General features: G+C 35.3%; 1 protein-coding gene across 4 annotated transcripts in view; it reads left to right on the plus strand.

Moving 5' to 3' along the window:
* The window catches only part of ARL15 (ARF like GTPase 15), a 441,334-nt gene that overhangs the window by 150,453 nt on the left and 270,519 nt on the right, over positions 1 to 20,362 (plus strand). For all 4 annotated transcript variants that reach the window (XM_073014768.1, XM_007972278.3, XM_037994658.2 and 1 more), the window contains one exon: positions 9,034 to 9,093. In XM_073014768.1, the coding sequence (XP_072870869.1) occupies positions 9,034 to 9,093 (60 nt within the window). The remainder of the gene's footprint in view (positions 1 to 9,033; positions 9,094 to 20,362) is intronic.

Genomic DNA, 20,362 nt, shown 5'->3' on the forward strand with positions numbered 1-20,362 from the left:
CCTATAAAATGGGACTTTAAGGAATGTTTATACCACTAAATGTCTGTTCAGAAAAGAAGGGCCTCAAATCAATGACCTCAGCTGTCACCTTAGGGAACTAAAAGAAAAATGGATTAAACCCAAATAAGCAGAAGAAAATAAAGATCAAAGTGGAAATCAATGAAATAGAAGAGCCATAGAGAAAATTAGTAAAACCAAATGCTGGTTCTTTGAGAAGGTCAGTAAAATTGATAAAACTCTAGCCAAACTGATCAGAAAAAATAAAAAAGACACAAGTAACCAGTATCAGGAATAAGAAAGGTGACATCAATGTAGATTCTATAAATAGTAAGAGGTTAATAAGGGAATATCATGAACAACCTTATGCCAATAAATCTGACAACTTAGAGAAAATGGACAATTTCCTTGAAGGACAAACCATCAAGTCTCACTCAAGAAGAAATAGAAAACCTGGATAGACCTATATCTGTTTAAGAAATTGGTACCTTTTTTTCTTTCTTTCTTTTTTTTTTTTTTTTTTTAAGTCTAGTTGGTTTCACTAGTGAATCCTACCAAACATTTTAAGGGGGAAATACTGCCAATTCTTTACAATCTCTTCCAGAAAATTGAAGAGGAGGGAGAAATGCCCCAACTCCTAAGACCAGCATGAAGCTGATACCAAAACCACACAAAGTCATTGCAAAAAAAGAAAACTGCATACCAATAACCCTCATGGACACAGATACAAAAATTATAAGCAAAAATCTACCAAATCAAATTCAGCAATAATATTTTAATAGGATAGTATGTCATGACCATGTGACATTTATTCTAGGAATGCAGAGTTGGTTGCACATTCAGAAATCAACTTAGTTCACAATATCAATAAACCAAAAGATGAAACTGATCCTGTGAAGATATGCAAAAAACAAAAACAAAAAAATCTCAGCATCAATTTTTGACAAAAACTCTTAACAAAGTAGGAATGGAAAGGAATTACCTCAACTGTTAAAGGGCATCTGTGAAAACCCTACAGCTGTTGTCACAGTTAATGGAGAAAGACTGAATTGTTTCCTGATCAGATCAGGAATAAGACATGGATATCTGTTCTCACCACATCTATTCAACATTGTGGTAGAGATTCTAGCCAGTAAATCAGGCAAGAAAAATAAATAAAATGGTTTCATTTTGGGAAAGAATAAATAAAAACTTACTTGCTGATGACATGATTGTTAAAGTAGAAAATTTAATTGAAACTACAACTCTTTGCTATAAACCGGAGATGGTTGATGTGAATTAGAACTGATAGTTTTAGAGATCTGAAAAACTGTCAGAAACTTAGAGGATAGCTTTGGCTATTAGTTTTAAGAATGTTGCCCATAAAAATAGAAGCAGATAGGGTGTGGTGGACAACTGTTAGCCAAATACTGACTTCATTCAGATAGATGAACAAACTCCCTGAAAATTGGTAGGTCGGAATGCAGAGGTCCATATATAAGTAAACGTCGTAACTCAGGTAGGATGTTATTAACAAGTGGCTACGATGAAGTGTTCTAAAAGCATAGAAGGAAGCAAAGTTTGTGCTGAGAGGCGCTGATAAGAGAAGGAAAAGCTCTGTTTGCTAGTGTATGGAGGAAGAAAAAGTGTGCAGGGAAATGCTGGAGCATGAAGACTTCTTAACAAAGGTAATGTTCCATATGATTTGCTGAGAGGGCTCTGTAGTGATAAAGGTAAGGCTGAGTTGGCTATGGGAGGCAGGAAGTAATGATGTAGGAGAAAAGGGGTAGATGCTTGTTCTTTGGGCCTGTGTGTTCGTTATAGTGAAAGAAGGAGGGCAAGATGTTGGAGAAACAAGTTGCCGATGGTAGAGAAGGGTTTGCGGATAGGCAGCAGAGGAGGTCCCACAGGCTGACTTTAGTTATCAGGGGATCCACAACTGTTCAGTGCTGGAGTTTGAGATGGACATTGCTGACATCTTCAAACTTACTGCCCAGGTCCAGAGTTCTTTTTATTGTTCATAGCAGGTGCGTGTGTGTGTGTGTGTGTGTGTGTGTGTGTGTAGAAAAGTAAAAAAGAACAAAGGGGATGGAAGGAGGGTACTGAAATAAACAGCAAATTCCAATAGTAATAAAGGTAACTTGGAAAAGAATTGAGGAAGTCGGAAATCCACATGTGTATGTAGACACTCAGTGTGGAAGATGGCAGAATAGCTGGACTAGGCCTCCAGTGAATCATTCACAAGGAAAAGATCAAGGAACTTAACTATATAAAAATTTAAAACCATTGGAAAGCTAAAATTAAGATAAATATAAAAAAATACTGTTGGAAATATTTGCATAAGATATTACAGACAAGCATATGGCTGACCCTCTTAGGTAATTCAACCACCCTTACAAATAACATCTAGAATCTAATAGACACACTGTGCCAAGTCTATAAAGAGATAATTCATAAAAAGAATAAATGGCAAAGTTTCAACTTTACCAGAAGTTTAACTTTACTAGAGAATAAATAAGTAAACATTAGTTTTATACTTAAATTTATCAAAATCTGTTTCTTTATGAGATGAGTCAGTGCTGGTCAGACTATAGTGGCATTGGTATGCACAGGTATTACAGGTGACATTATGGTTGTTACATTATGACTGTTACGATATCCCTTTTCTTGGAAAGCATTTTTCTTGGAAAGCAGTTTTTCATATTAAATCAAAAGTTATGAAAATGAAAATGTTCACAGACGTAGTAATTATGCCACTGGCAATTTATTTTAAGTAAGTAACTTAAGGGAAACTATATGCATACAGCACTTTCTTGCAACATTTTGTATTGTAACTAAAACTTTAAGATAGTTTAAATGCCATACAACAAGGGAGTTTGTTAATTACATTATGGTAACTTGATCAAAATAATTATAGATTAGAATAATATATTCAGTTTTCTATTTAAAAATTAAAAATTAGATTTACATTTATTTTTGAAAGTAAACCATGAAAAACTATGCATTTGAATAAAAAAACTGGAGAAAAACTATAAGAGTAACAGTGTACTTTATTGATGTGATTGAATTATGGGTAAAACTTCTATTCTTTTAAATTATTTCTCTATGATGTTTTGAAAATATAAAGCCAATTGAAAATGATATATTTATTGAAGAGTTTTGAACATTCGAAAAGAGAATCTACTTTCAGAGTTGGTTTCATAAAATGAAAACATATGAGAAGGATGTTTAATGTCAGCAAGGCGAGAATGTCTGCCTTTTCTTCAGAAAGAGAATTCAAACTTTATTGGTTTATTAACTTCAGCAATTTTTCACCTCTGACATGACATAATTTTTAAAAGATACTTAAATTGTCAAAACTCAAAGAGCCAAGAAATCCTCCAGAGAGCAGGACCTGTTGGTGAGGAGAGAAAAATTGAGTAATTTGCACCTTGGTCTGGAAAGAAAAGTGAACTCTATCCAGACTGAATTCCTTTACTGTATATATGAGGAATTTGTTGATAAGAGTGGTTGTTAAACTGTAGATGACATAAATGTTCACTATTTTTTTAAAGCAGAGGAATGGAATCTAAAGGCTTAGGATAATATATTGATGCTACATGGAGAATAACCTAGAGAAAACTGAACACTTTGAATTGAAAAAGGTTGAAAACATCTTCTAGGGATATATACCATATTTGAAAAAGATTGAAAATGTTCATGAAAATTTGAAGAAGACATTTAAGTGACTTCAGTATTAGCTTCGAATGTGTTAAGCCAACAAGAGAAACAAGTTAGAAAGTCAGATTTTGATATCTTTTAAAGGATTGTGTTTTATAAATGCCAGTAGATTAAATTTCCTTTTATGATGTTGAAATCATAGTTAGAAGAATTTCATTAGTCTATTGTCCAAACATCACAAAACTGCTGTGGCATAAATCATGCCCTTGGTCCAGGTCAAAGCCACCAGGTCTGTAGAATGTCTTGCCCTTCAGCAATTCTTAGAGTGACCCAGGAATTTCAGAAGCACACAAGTATCTGTGTGTGTGCACTCAGACTGCAGGGAAGGGGAGGAGGGTTCAGTCTGTAGGTCCAAGTGAAATACTTGTGTGTTCCACACAATGAATAAAAATAGACTAACCTTCCTCCCAAAACTAATTTTGTTACAATTCCAGGAATGCTTTCAGTGCATGAAAAACTTCAAATTCATCTTTCTTGTCTCACAGGTTTTGTTGGATTTAAGGATTGCAAAACAAAGACTGAAAGGCTATGCAAACAATTATTTCCCCAAAGAGTTACTAAGTCATATATTTATTAAAAATTTGTGGGGTTAAATCTTAGGGGAGGTTTCAGTCTTACTAATGTAGCTTAGATAGGCCAGGAAAAAATGACTGCGTAACTTAGGTTTCAGCCATCAAATTGTTTGAATGGAGCCTGGGGAGACTTACCCATGAAGCCTTCAGCCAAATACTACAGGCCATTGATGATTGACTCAGTGGTTACTTTTATTTCCTCCTCCTTGTTTAATATAAATAATGGAATCCTAATTTTAGAGGAAATCTCAAAGAGCCAATTTAGTCTTCATTTTGCAGATGAGGAATTCAAGGCCAAGGCAAGACAAAAATATGGCTGTTGAGTCTAAGAGCTGTGGCTCGGACTTCTAGGATAGTCCCTTGTCATGTTAGCACACTGACACCCTGAAGATAGCATCGTAGGACACTTCTTGTTTGAATAAGCAAGAGAGTAGTTACATTGTCATGGATGAGTCAGTTGAACATTTTCCCTCCCTCCTAAGTTGTTGATTTTATTATTTCTATAAAATGTACATTCTAAACTTATGCTATTATTATTATTTCATTAAGAAAGCAATGTCATATAGACCTGAAAACCCTTATTTGGGTTTCTTGTGTTGGGTTATTTATAAACAGGGAGGATAGTAAATTAGTGGGTTTATTAGGTGTTGGGTTATTTATAAACAGGGAGGACAGTAAATTAGTGGGTTTATTAGGCACATGTGTATTTGGCAAGTTGACTTCACCAGTATTTAGGCTCAAAATTGGACAAAATGGTGTGAATCTCTCAGTTTGTTGGTATATGGAGGAGACACTACAGTGTAGGGCTCTGGTGATGAGACCTGGTTTTAAGTTTTGAATATGGCAGTTAGTACTTTTTTTTTTTTTTTTTTTTTTTGAGACAGAGTCTCACTCTGTTGCCCAGGCTAGTCTGCAGTGGCCTGATCTCGGCTCACTGTAACCTCTGCCTCCCGGGTACAAGCGATTCTCCTGCTTCAGCCTCCCGAGTAGCTGAGATTATAGGCACCCGCCACCGCACCCAGCTAATTTTTGTATTTTTAGTTGGGGTTTCACCATCTTGGCCAGGCTGGTCTTGAACTCCTGACCTCGTGATCCACCCCCTTGGCCTCCCAAAGTGCTGGGATTACAGGTATGAGCCACCGCACCCGGCCAGCACTTAGTACTTTTGGCAAAGCACTTAATGCTTGTAAGCTTCACTTTCTTCTTAGGACAGTAGTACTGACACTAACTTTAGGATTGTTATAACAGCTAAATTAGGAAATAGATATTAATACTTAGCATATTGAGATCCTATTGTGTGCCAAGCACTGACCTATAGGATACACTAGCTTGTTTCTTCATTATGGATGCTTGCAGTGTAGCCAGAGAACAAATATAAAACAAATCAACCCATATGTAGTTACAACTGTGAAAATCAGCGAGGAGGGGACTGAATCCTGAAAGAACACGGACTCAGAAAAATCAGTCTAGTTCGAGGACACCAGAGAAAGCTTCCCTGACAAAGTAGCTTGCTCAAAGTCAAGCAGTTAATAAATGGAAGAGGAAGAATTTGAACCCAGACTTTCTTCCTCTAGAGCAAATGCTGTCTGGTAGCTTTTATTCCTCAAAGCAACTCTTTGAGAAAGGTATTTTGATGGTTTGACCTTTGGTATCCCTCCTAAGTATTATATTAATTCTCCCCTTTGGCCTCATCCAACCTGATGTAAAGGGGAAAAAAATAGTCTAATAATTTCCCTTCTTGATTGTCTTTCTGGTGAACTGAAAGTATGACTTCAGATTTTTAGTTCCATTTAATCCTTTCAAATGTTTAGAATGACTAAAATAGAAAAAAACATTGTTTCTGTTCTATAAATAGTACATTTTCTTATTTTCTGGACTAATCAGTCTATCTAGACTTGGTCTTTTGAACATTAATTACTGAAGCTAAACCATAAAAATAATACGGAGACAGCAACATGGATGACTGTGTATACCTTTGCCGTATACATCTAACTACACGAGTTCTATTTGGTTAGAAAACATTTATGAGTATTTTGTCGGGACATTTATATGCCTATAAATAACATTGCTGGGATACTTTGCTTAGCGTGAAGTTTTGAAGACGTTTTAGTAGTCACCTTATTATGAAGACTTAATCTGCCTGTTGGGTTAATAAACTTCAAAAGTTGTATTTTGCACATAGGTGCAACAATTTCTGGAAGGATATTACTTCCCTTTGAGAGCCTGCATATTGTCAGCTTTTAAGAAGCAAAGCAGATTAAACATTGGTGGTGTACTCCATAACCGTTTTCTTTTCAAAGTTGAGGCCTGTGCCTGTCCTACTTCTCTAGAAAATCTACACTTGAGTTGTCCTGAGCATATCCGCTAATAGACTGCTTAATATTTGCAGAGAGCTTTTCATTTTGAGGATTTCACAATCATTGCCTTTTAATCCATATAACACCCATGTGAGGTAGGTAGATCCATTCAAGTATCCAACTCTCCTGCAGGCGAATTTCTGTGCCAGCAGGAATATTATGATTGGCACTGACTTTCCTTAATTTCCCAGAGGCCAGACACCTGGAGAGGCTTTCCTGCAGGCTCAGGTACATGCCAGTGTTTCAGCCACATGGGACTGCCTCCTCTTTCCTCCTGCTCATTTACTAAGATTCAGTGACTTCATGCACCATTAACCGTAATGCTGTGCTGACTGTGTCAATCTGCGTTAAGCCCACAAAGGAAGGGGTGTGTTTTCGAAGATTATTAGAGGACCCAGTGAACATTTTCCGTACTTTCTGTACAGCAAACTTCAGCTGTTGACAACTTCATCACTTCAACAAAAGTACTTTTCCTTCAATGGTAACTTTTACATCTCCAGCTACATACTTAGATTAATAAGTGAGCACCCAGAATCGAGTTTATAATCATATTCAGGCAGGCAGAAAATATGTATACCTAATGATGAAATCATCGATGAAAAAGCATCAATGGAAACATAATGAAAGCAATCATATATTAGGTGCTTATGGTGCACCAGGCACTGTGATAAACACAACACATATATTATCTCATCCTTATAACACCCCTATGAAGTAGATATTATCATCCCTGTTTTATAGATGAGAAAGCCAAGCAGGGCTAGTAGGTTGCCCACATTCATAGAGCTAATAAGTAACAGAGCTAGAATTTCAACCTAGTTCTGTCTGACTCCAAAGTCAGTTCTTCAAACATTATATACTACGTACTACCTTAGGTGGAAGGTAATGTACAGATTATTAAAGTACTGGGATAACATGCAGCAAATAAGTGCAAAAGATAGGCTGGACTAAGAAGGTGTGTAATGATTTCCTTCTTTATAAAGCAAAACAAAGCCGTTTAAAAGAATTGTTTTTATCCGTATAATACTTTATATATTTTTTCATAACTTACCTCAAATGAAAGACTCATAATTTGTCTTCTTTGTTGATAAGTTATTGAAAACCTGTTTTTTAACATTAAAATTATACATATTAAATAATGCTTAAAACCTTAAGTAGAATGGTTGCTCAGAAACTATTGATAAATTAACTTCTAGAAATTCATAGGGCTTTTAATTCAAAAAAGAAATATAAGTACATGGCAAAACATTCAAATGAAACAAAAGAATGTTCCTCCTATTTAAAATTTCCAGATTCCCAGTTTTTCTGAGAGTCATTATTAGCTCTGGTTTCTTGTGGATCCTTCAGAAAGAATCAGTGTATATATTTGTGTGTGTGTGTGTGTGTGCGCGTGAATAGGTATATGCACACCTGCATATGTCACAGCTGAATTTATTGTCTTGAATGGTAGTAAAGTTGTAAATATATGGTTAATCATAGAACTATATACTCTGAATATATTTTCATAATACAAATCTTGTATTACATGTATTATAAAATGATTGTGCGTAAGTGGATAATTATTGTACTTTTAAGAAAAATAGATATATGACATATTAACCATATCCTTTAAAGAAGATACTAACATAAATACTATGTAATTCTAATATGAAATGGTTATAATTTAAGTACCTTAATTTCTAGGGTTGCTGAGTTATATGTGAGAAAGAATTATAAGACATTAACTTTAAGAATTAAAGTTAGATGCAGAGGTCCTCACAGATTTAATATTTTCTTTGAAATTTCTCTATACTTTCAAATGCCTTTCTTACATCTGATAAAAGTTGCAGAGTGACATTACATATTAAAGAATAAGGCAATATTTTGAAGTAAAGGGGATAGTGTTGTATATTGCCGTAGTACACAACTATGTTTTTTGTTTGTTTGTTTTTAAGATGGAGTGTCACTGTGTCTCCAGGCTGGAGTGCAGTGGCCTGATCTCAGCTCACTGCAACCTCTGCCTCCTGGTTCAAGTGATTCTTCTGACTCAGCCTCCCAAGTAGCTGGGATTACAGGCATGTGCCAGCAGGACCAGCTAATTTTTGTATTTTTAGTAGAAATGGGGTTTCACCATGTTGGCCAGGATGGTCTCTATCTCTTGACCTTGTGATCTACCCTCCTTGGCCTCCCAAAGTGCTGGGATTACAGGTGTGAGCCACCGCACCCAGCCCCAACTATGTTTTCATAATGGTAGAAGATAATATTCAGTTATCAGTTTACCTTGGAAATTATGTGTTTCTAGTATAAATATCAGCTACAAAAAGTAAATCTTAACCAGCCTAAAAAGAGAAGATTTGAGCATTGTAAGTATTTTAATTTAAAAGTTAAGTTGCTAATTCTTTTTTTATGTTTTTGTTTTCTAATTTTAGGTTTTAGTATTAAAGCAGTGCCATTCCAGAATGCCATCTTGAATGTAAAAGAACTTGGAGGTATAACATTTCAAATCATTTCTATGTCCTTAATGTTTATTAATTTGGTAATAATGTATTATATGTAATTCAAACATAATGATAACTTATTCTAGTAGGTAGTTCATTTTTATATTGATTATATATTTCCTAGAAATATTTCCTTCTCTTTGTATATATTTTAAAAATTGTTGAAGAGTTCTAAGTAACATAAACTTTGGATTTTTTTTTAATGAATCAAAGAATTACACTATTATTGGCAATTTATGCAGCATACACATTTCTTTTACTTGTTCAAAAAATTCTTGAATAAAACATATGAAGAGAATTTTAATATCATCGAAAGATCAACTATACGGGGAAATGATTTGTATTTTTGAGTAATTTGTGTTTATACTGCAGGTTTTATTGTATTAGGTCTTTTTAGATTGTATTGGTTCCGATAATAAATCTTTGCCAATAGGTTATTTGCTGGCCAAGCACATTTATTGGATAGGCTGTACCCCAAACCATACGTCACTCAGTCTTTCATTACAGTCTCTATCTCGCATATTTTGGTTGTGTTTTATGTTAGTCAGGGTCTTAACCCATGTAAATAGATTAACAAAGAAATCAATCAATTCAGTGAACCCACTAAATTCTCTAATAGCACGTGAAAATACTAAGTGCTCTGGAGTTCAGTATGATATCGGTGAGTTTAATGACTTAGAAGAGAGTTATCTTCCATCTCTTTAATCACTTTGTGATATTGGCCTTACCCTGTTTTGTTTTGTTTTGTTTTGTTTATTTTCCCTTAAAGTCATTCTTACTGTAACCTATTTTTAGCTTGATGAAATTGTAACACCAACTTTATGCCATTTTAATAGTGTTTGGTACCTTCTTATTTGTATCTAATAAAGTATTGGCTGATCTTTTCAGGTGTCTGTTTTCAGTTCGCTATATGTAGGACAGGTTCACTTCTGCCAGTCAGTTTCATATTCACTTTTAGCTTTTATAGCATTGATATATAAAATAACCATGATCAATACATTCCAATTTTTCTTTAAGACATTTGGTTTTGTCATTTTGACTCCAAAAATTATAAAACACGAATGTTCTTGTAATAATTTCTCTATGCAAAGTTTTTTAAAAGACTGTGTTCTATTAGGTTGAATATTTTAAATTATAATTGTACTTTTAAGAAAAATAAATGTATGGCATATTAACCATGCCATAGGTTTAAAACCTTAAATACATTGGTTGCTCAGAAACTATTGATAAATTAACTTCTAGAAGTTAGTATAATTTAATTCAGAAAAGAAATACAAATACCTGGCAGAACATTCAAATGAAACAAAATAATCTTTCTCCTATTTAAAATTTCCAGATCCCTGGTTTATTAAAAAATGCTTTTTTGCTTTGTGGCTTCTGGTGGTTTATTCCTTGGTGACAATAATATTACCTATGGATATTTAAAAATCAGAGAACACATTGTAAAAGTCCATGGAATCAAAATGTATGGTTTGAGAATTGTATGGATTTTAAATATGGATGTTACTAAGTATTTTATTTTTAGGTTGGACACAATGCTTTTATTGAACACCTTCCAGGTATAAGAAACTATTGGTTGGTTAATAAGGCATTTATTATATATGATGTTTACTTGGATGAAACAAACAGTAATTGTATGTGGACAGTTTTTATAAAAGTGAACACCAAGGAATTTGTAAGCTTGGCTCTGTGCCATCAAAATTCAGTACAATGAAAGATCAAGTTAGGGGACTAGAGGTGGAAATAGGTCTGTTCTCAGGCAAGGTTTAATTTTGCTGAAAGAGCTGTGCCCTGACAGTTGCTGAAATAGAAATTACAATGGAGAGGAGACCATAGGATTTGGTAGTTATGTTTTAGTTGGTACCTATTCTGTAATGAGGTTAAGAGATGCAGGTAAAAGGCAGAGCCTCAGGGATCAGAGCAGATACAGTCATTCCAGGCTAGTGATACATAAGTTTTTAGCATGTGTTAGTATTGAAGAGCAAATTTCTAGCTTAAGCATAGATTCTTTTACCTCCTCAACTTTAATAGCTCTGTTTCCAGTTGACAGAGTGTCTGAAAGAAGAGGGGACTTTCTGAGTAGAATCTCATTGTGTATCCTGTGTCACATGCTTGGGGGCAAGCACTTAAGGGGATGACTTCTTGACAGCTCATTCACTAAGTCATTTCCTCAAATATTTTTTGAGACTAGGTACGAGGTTATGTCTCAACCAGGAACACAGGAAAAGCTAGGTTAACCCATGTAAAGTGTAGCTTTCCTAGGAGTTAAAGTGTATCCTAGCTATGAAGGGGATCATCCCAAAATAAGGTGTATGTGTGTTTAGGGGGAATTATGACTGACTGAAATCAAGTTGTCTGAGAGGGAGCTGCTTGACTGAGAATTTCTGGGAGGATAGAGTTAAATGTTTTAGGATCAATGTGTGAAGATATGAAGTTTTATTCACCAGTGGAAGGTTGCTCAGAAGACGGGTTAATCAGAGTTCAATCATATTGTCAATCAGAGAAAAATTCTGAATTCAGGGGAGGATCTCAAGAAGATAGGTGGTAAAGACAGAGATTGAGAGCCAGGACAGTGATGAATTCTTAGTGAGGAATGCCCAGGTAGTTCTCCTTATCCTGGGGTTAATTCAGGAGAACAGCATGGCCCCTGTTCTCCCTGTTAATGTCCTTCCTCTGCCCCTTTCAGATAGTTCCAAGGCTCTTCTTCACTCTCCTTCCCAATCTTATGTTAAATTTCTCACTTCTTCAAAATAGGGAAGCGCATAAACCTGTGTTCATTATCTATTTAGAAGAATGGTATGGGGTGAAGAAACAATGAATAATGGAGTTACACTCAGTGAAAGTCACTTTGGGGAATCTTAATGACAAACTATATGTTTGCACTCACAAATATATGTTTGTGTGTGAATATATTACATATGTGTTGAATGTATATTACTTACATAAATTATTATTTCCTCTTACCAATTTTCTGTTTTGTGAAAGTGTTTTTATATCTTTTTCCTGAAAAATTCTTAAAATTCTCATTCACATCAGTTTCTTTTCATGTAGTGTTTTCTTACTATTCACTTGATCATTTTACCACAATTAATTATGGGTCTAGCATGGTCCTAGGGGCAGAGAATGAAAGATCTAAGCACAGCCTTCATCTTCAGGGAACTCATCATTCAGTGATGGAGACATTCATGAAAAGAGAAATAGGAAATTAGTGAAAATTTTGAAAATAAAGAAATGAAAGGGAAAATTAAATGCAGAAGTACGAGGTAAATTATGACGCAGTGATAGTCTAGCCCAGTGTTTTGGTGGGCCATTTCTGTTTTATTATTTTAAGAATGCCTTGTTCTGAACTACCTGTCACACCCTCCAGGCTGCAGTGATTATGCCTATCCTTTTGTGAAACTGGAGCTCTAAATCGTCTTCTTCTATTTTGCCCTTATTCCTTACTTTTCAAAACCCCTACCAGTCTCAATCTTTGCAACTTCAGGCCTAGAGAGTAGATGCTATTATTATCTCACAGATAAGATGACACTGTACATGATGATTTGACCACAGTCATTTGGAGCAGGAGGTGGGAATCAATCTGAGCTCTTGTGCCTAACCAGTGCACTCTATAACTACAGCACTTCACCCAGGGCCTGGCACAAGAGAAGTGCTCCCACCTGTTATTTGCTGCTGTTTGTATCATTATTATTTGCATGATTTAAAGTCTTCACATGTTGGTTTGGTTTTTTTTTTGTTGTTAACAATGTGTTGATAAAACACCATTTTTTATTTTTTGAGGTGGAGTCTCGCTCTGTCGCCCAGGCTGGAGTGCAGTGGTGCAATCTCGACTCACTGCAACCTCTGCCTCCCGGGTTCAGGTAATTCTCCTGCCTCAGCCTCCCGAGTAGCTGGGAATACAGGCATGAGCCACCACACCTGGCTAATTTTTGTATTTTTAGTAGAGACGGGGTTTCACCATGTTGGCCAGGCTGGTCTTGAACTCCTGACCTCAAATGATGTGCCCTCTTTGGCCTCCCAAAGTGCTGGGATTACAGACATAAGCCACTGTGCCTGGCCCTAAAATACTATATTGACAAAACATGAATACCTTTCTCTCTGCTCAAAAACATTTATAGGACTTAATCTCTAATTATTGCTGTTGCTTTTATCATTCATTTTCTCTCTCACACTCTCTTATTTAGAGATCTTTCAAGTCAAACTCTTGCTCAGTTATAGTTCTTACTTCTGGTTCTGTAATCCTGCTCCCCTCCTTTGATTTCTTCAAGACTACCTTCTGAATCAAAGTCTTACCTGTGCTTTCCAAACTATCTAAAACTTTCCACAAACATTTCACTGTTATATTCGTTTATTCTTTGTAATTCATTCATTCAGCAAATATTTACTGAGCATGTATTACATGCCAGGCTCAGTTCTAAAAAGTTGTGGTGGTTATAGTGTCAAAACAAGCACTGTTCCTGCATAAACCAGGTAAAAGGTGCCAGGGGAAGCTCTTGGATACTTGACTTCTCCCTAAAGTCAGCTATTACTTCTTAGAAGCCTAGAACAGATATCCATTTAGTCCCTTTCACACCTGAAGGGGTTTTATAATACCATCCAAGCTATTAGCAAGGCTGGGTATTAGTTCTGATTCCTACGTAGGACATTTTATAGTATTACTTCGTGAACTTTTTGTTTTCCTATATAGTCTTTTATCCAGGAGGTTTTTGGTGAAGCTAATCTCAATCCCTTCTCTTTAATTTTAATTAGTTACTCTACTTGTCTTGCTCTAGATTATTTTATTTTTCTGGATGTTGTACGAGATACCTAACAAGAATGCTGAATGGACAGATGGATTAATCTTTAAAGAATTTGCCTTCTTTCTGATGACTTGTTTCAAAGCACAGACATTCTGTGTGATTCTAGGCAAGTCTACCACCTTCTTGTATCTCTATTCCCTTATCTGTAAAGTGAGACAATAATAGTTCCTATGTCATATAATCCTTGTGAGGGCTAAATTAGTAAATGCAGGTCAAGCACTGAGAGTTTGCCTGGTCTATAGCTAACGTTATGGAAGATTTACTTTTATAATGATCATACTCTGACTTTGTCACCTCTCAATTCTGTGCAATAAAGGACACCTTTCAATAAAGCCTTTTTTTCCAAGGTCAGAGATAACACAAATCATGCATTGATTTTTTTTTTTTTTCTCTTTGTGGTCATACCTCTCTTCCACTTAAACAAGGTGTTACACCTGTTTAAACTGAGAAGCAACTGGAAAAGGCCCTTATTGGAGTCTCTGTTTAGCTACCTAGCATAGTTTTGGCACTCTACATGGGTTAATATCAACTGATCTTGTCCTGCTCTGCCTCATCACCTTTTCTTCTGTTTTCACATTTCACCTGGAAAATCTCTTCTATCGTTTCCTCTTAATTGCTTTCATTTTGCATTTGGCTTATGTACTTTAACCGCATTATGAAAGTAAGTGAAGCATCTGGCATTTAGCTAAGTCGAAAGCAGTTGTCCACACTGCAGTGATGTCACAGCTCTGATAATGTTGCATTTTAGCAATGTCCAGTACTTAAATTTACAAACAGATTTCTGTGCAGTCATGAATGTTTTTCTCTTGATTTTGAAATAGTATATGTGAATTGATAGAATCCAGAGATGGAAATTTTTAGTTCTTAACATGTTTGGTTTGTTATTATTTATTGATAAGGACCCAGACATCATAATACTCCCTAACTGAATTCTGGAACCAGGATTGGGTTTGTCAAATGACTTGTTTTCTTCCCCTAATATTCTAATGTGTTATGTCTGAATTGTCTCCCCATGCCCCATCCCAGCCACCATCCTTACCCAGTGTTCTGTTTGGAAGTGGTGTCTTCACAATTGACATCGAGAAAGGCAAAGACAAGCTGAAAAGCAGCTAGCTGTCCTTTATGATTTAGTATTCATTGCTGCCTGTTGTCAATCAAAAGGGGAAAGTTCATGAAGATTTTTGTTTGCATTTCATTTTAATTTTTTCTTCCTATAAAGAAAAGACAACTTTTTTAGGGTAATATAGAAAGTGCAAGTTGTGTTCATTTACTCATTTGCTTCGGCCCGTGCAATAGTGATTGAATGATTTTTGTGGATTGTCAGCTAAACCTTTTTTTTTTTTTTAAGGTTTCTTCTGTCAGCAGCCAAGCTGTTATATGAAACAGATGTTGACTCTGTCCTATTTCTTTGTTTGCCTGGAGGAATACGCCTCCTCATAGTGAAAGGTGCTGTTTGTTTGTATCCTGCTAGTTATCTTCGGGTGCTGTTAATCTGCCCAGGTTATTTGCATTTCTTAATTTCTCCAGAAACTGTACAGGACAGGCAACCCAGGGGGCACTGCTGCCTGTTTCTTTTAGTTTCTGTCTTTTGTACACAGGCCATTTGATGTCTTTCACCAAAATAAAACTTTCTTTCTTCAGAGTCTCATTTTATTAAATCTTACTTTAGAGGGAAGAAGACTTCTTTAATTTTTATCTTATACATTTTCACAGTCCCATGTATATTATGCATCATCCCCCTCCAGATCTCCACTACCATCTCTCATTTTTTAAAACTCCAGCTAAATACTTATGAATGTAATGTAATCATTGGCTCTGAGAGTCATGCCACACTGCAAAGCCAGAGGAGATGTAAAGACGATATAAACCAATAAATTGGTTGGGTATCAGAAAAATAAACAGTGTAGGCAGACAGACTTGCAGAAGTTATTGTGGCCACATTGCTTTGAGGGACAGGTGGAGTTGCAAAAATTTCTTGCTAGTATAGGAGAAAGCAACTTGCCATTCGAAAAGTGTTCCAGACATGGGTGTCCATAGGAGGGATGGTGAGAAACCATGTCCCTGGCAAAGGAAAATGACAGCACAGAAGAAGGGCTCAAGGAAAACCATGTCCATAGAATGCCTTTGACCTTACTATAGGTAAATCACAGGAGCTACACACAAGTAAATATATATATATTCTGTATTTGTTATATAATTCTAAGGAAGAAATGTGGTTCAGCAAGTAGAGGATACCCTCAAGATCCTCTGCCACTCTCTGCAATTGAATTTCTTGTTGTTATTTTCTTATACGTAAAATGTAAGTTTTAATACAGCACCTCTATTTCCCAAGGGATTGGGCTGAAAGAGAAAATTTTAAATTATCTAAAGCTCCTTGGAGAGATGCTTTAAGAATAGATGGTGGTATTTCCACTAATTCTCTTTTTGTAGTCATGGATCTAGTGTGATATGTAATATTGAATGACTGCAACTTCTTGATATAGTATTGTTTCCTTATCAAGGAAAAGAATCAGGCAGGCCTTTTGGGAATGAGAACAGCCAGTTAACTCCTGGCTCCCTGAGCTGTGTACTTTCTCACTTAGGCTTAGGCTATACTAGGGGAAATGATATTGGTATAAAGCCAAGTCACTTGGATGTGAGTTAAAAGGCCACAGCTATCTGAATTGGTTGAATAGGATCCCAGAGTGGTGGTGTTTAAGCGTTTTTTACACTTGCTAAGGGAAAACTGAGCCAAACAGTCAGCAGAGCCAAATAAATGAATCTAGGGGCCCAGAAGTCTGTTACTGGCTGAGGTAGACCTGACCTTAATTTTTGTTTTCTTCTGGAGAAATGCCCTAGGAAATTTTTAAAAATTTATCTTCCCAGCCATAGTCTAGTATAGCACTTAAGGATCCACTTTTTCTAAGACTGTATATACATGTAGAATGTTCTAGAAATGATTTTTCTGGCCTTTTGACCCCCTGGCAATGGGGATCTCATGTGCCTCTGAAGGTTGCTGCTGCACCACTGTTTCTTCTTCAGGGGCCATCAGGCCATTTCGTATCTTCCAACTCTACTAAACTGCCTCACAGAACATTTGTGTTGGGTTCTTAGTTTAGCTTCCTATCCCTCACAAGGGAATAAGTATTTCTGTTTCTCCCAGGGATTGCCATAATAGCAACTAATTTTCATTGCGTATTTAGTTTCAGTGTGGTATTGCAGCAACAGCACTGGAAGTCAAGAGACCAGTATTTTCCTCTTTAACAAAACAAGCCATGGGATATTGGGCAGGGCACACTTAACTTTTCCAAGGCTACTTATTTTTTTTCCAGCAGCCGAAGATGCTGATAACACTTCTCTTATCTAAGTATAGCATAACTAGTTTATTTTTATCTTGAAAGTCATAGTATCTATCTCGCTTTAGCCCCTACAAATCATAGATCCTACCTCTAACCTCTGTACAGGATTATGTAGCATTGTTCACTCTATTTTTCTTTTATTCTGCCTTCTTCAATTATTATTATTGTTATTTTTTGTACAGTAAACATTTGGATAAGTCTCAAAGCTTTTTGTGTGTATGGTGTGAGGCAGGGTATATACATAAAATAAAAAATAATACTAACTTGACAAAGTTCCTGTGATTCTGGTGTTAAGGTTCCTTGAGAAGCATTACAGTTTAGTGTGGTAAGTCCTGTAACAAGACTGAGTATAAGATGCAGTTAGGATCATATAGGAAGGAGAAAGGAGACTTCACAGAGGAAAAGAGTCTAGGAAAAGGGACAGATGAGACAAAAGTCATGGAGATACAGTAAGTTTAGTTTACAGATGAAACAAGATTGGAGAGTTATGAATCATTGAAAAACAAATCATAATCTTAAGGATTCACTGTACTGTAGTATAAAATATCTCAGCAGTTTCAAGCTGGAGGGAAATTTGCCAAATTATGACCCAAGAGGCAAGAGTAACGCTAGACCCTTCACACGCAAAAGATTGTTTTGTTATTGTTACTTAATTCATTTCAGTGGATATTTAATGAACAGCAACTCCATGCCAGGCCCTGAGGATGCAATCCCTGCCATGCCCAGGTGTGGGTGAACACACACACACACACAGAGCACACACACACACACCATCCTCTGAGCCTGTTTCTTTGTATACTTTGGTGGTAGAGTGATGTTGGCCATAATGATTATGGAAGTTCTCAGAAAAACATAAACTTCACTAGATTCCTATAAATGCAATGGCAACTCGACAACTGTTGTAGAGGTAATATGCTTATAGCTATTTATCACTTAACAAACTAGGTTGATTCTCTGACACGTTCAAAGCTGATTAAAATAGATCTGAGTAGCATTCTTTTGAGGAATCAAAAATTTGTTGCATTTAATTTCTTGCGGTCCGAAGTATCGTTGAAAGATTCTACTGAAGATGCTTGATTATTTTAATCTTGAAATTCCCTGGTATTTATGGCATCATTGTGAGCAGCAATAATGAGAAGAATTTATGTAAGGTTAATTATCACTGTTAGTACAAGTATGTGAAGCCCTTAAATTTAAGCAGTGCACATGATTGAAAATCGGAAGTTGATTTTTTACATGTATTTTTTTATATATCTTTATATTTTTCCTCCATAGCCAAAATTGTATTTTATGACAAAAATGGTAAGAAAACAAACAAATAATAAATTAAATCAATAACAAAAATAGATTTAAATCCTCAACAAAGAAAGAAAAGCAAGACAAAGCTTAAGGTACAGACAATGGAAACGAAATAAAAGAAGAATTCGTCAGGATTATTAATCAAAGGGCTCATCAGAGTTATTAATTGGAGCTCCACATTTGGAGCTGTGCCTTTATTTTTCTTTTCTCCTTGTGTTAACTAGTGGATAGCAGCTGTGTTTACCCACAAACTAAATCCTTGAGTGTGGGTGCTAGACCCAGAGAGGTAGGGCAGTGCCTCAGTAATGTGCTGAATGCCAGGTGGGTTAGAACGCCCACCCACACAGGAGACAAGCCACTTGTCTGTCCCTATTAATCACTGGAAACAGACAATGGTAAACAAAAGAGCTGGCACACAGAGATTCTCAAACAAAAGATGAGCATATAATTATGACACACCACAATGTGAAGATAATCAGTACCATGAAAGAAAGATGTCAAATGAAAAATGAGAAGAAAAAATATTCCAGGACCTAGAGGTAACAGAGTGATCAGAAGAAGACATTCAGAGAGATGTATTCATGAAAAACACTCAAGCACAGATATTAAGAATTTAAAGTTTGACTTTAAAATGAAAATGTTCATTAATACAACTCACATATAAATTAGGGAAATGAAAGATTGAACTAGGGAATTTTTTTCAGAATGATATACAAAAAGAATACTTCAGAAATGTGGGAAAAAATTCAAGAGACATAGAGAATAGTTACAGAAGTTCTAGCATCCCTGTAATTCTCTTAGAGAAAAGAGAAACTGGAAAGGACAAAATTATCAAAGAAATAGTAGGGGAAAAAGCATCAAATATGAAAAAACAATATTCAGATGTAATGAGCCCTGTCAATTCCAAATATAATTAATAAGAAAAGAACCATTCTTAGAAATATTATAAACAAAAAGAAACTATTAATTACGATTTCTCTCTCTTTCTCTCTCTCTCTCTCTCACACACACACACACACACACATGCACGCATGCACACATAAAATAGCTTTATTTCTGATTTTAACATGGAAGATGGCAGGGTCAGGTAAAGAGAAAGAAGCATAAAAGTATACAATGTTCCTTTCTTATTTAGGTTATAGATTATAATTTAAAAAAGAAAAAAATTGAAGTTTATGTGTCTTGAAGGGAATTAAGAATAAACATGATAATAAGAATAGGATGATATATTCATAAATGAATTTTTAAGAAAGTTTTGAAAATTTACATATTCAGCTCATATAAGAAATTTTCTTAGGGAATGGAGTAAGAGTTCACTGGGATCAAATACAAATTTTGCTTTATCTATATTGCATGAATTTTCTTCCATAACTTTTTTTTAAAAGCATAAAGATTTTTTAGGAAAGGAAATATATACTATAAGGAGAAAAAGCAAAAAATATTTGATACATTTAGCAAAGTTCAAGAAAGACAGAAATAAAACAATCAAAAAAGTTGTGATAAATAGGAAACACCTATATCTGTATCAATAACCACAATAAATGTAAGTAGATTAAATTTCCCTTTTCAAATATGGATAGCATAAAATATTACATATTCAACTATATATGGTGACAAAAGACACTTATACCAAAAAAAAGATATGTTAGGGTAAAAATACAGAGATAGAAATGATACCCTTAAAAAAGGCCATAAAAAAGAAAGTACTTAAAGTAATATGAGATGAAATAGAATTCAAGGAAAGATCATTAAATAGATTAAAGAAAAAGATTTCATATTGATATACTAAGATAACTAAGTAATCATGAACCTTTAAATATTTAA

This window comes from Chlorocebus sabaeus, chromosome 4 (assembly GCF_047675955.1).
Source record: "Chlorocebus sabaeus isolate Y175 chromosome 4, mChlSab1.0.hap1, whole genome shotgun sequence".
NCBI lineage: Eukaryota > Metazoa > Chordata > Mammalia > Primates > Cercopithecidae > Chlorocebus > Chlorocebus sabaeus.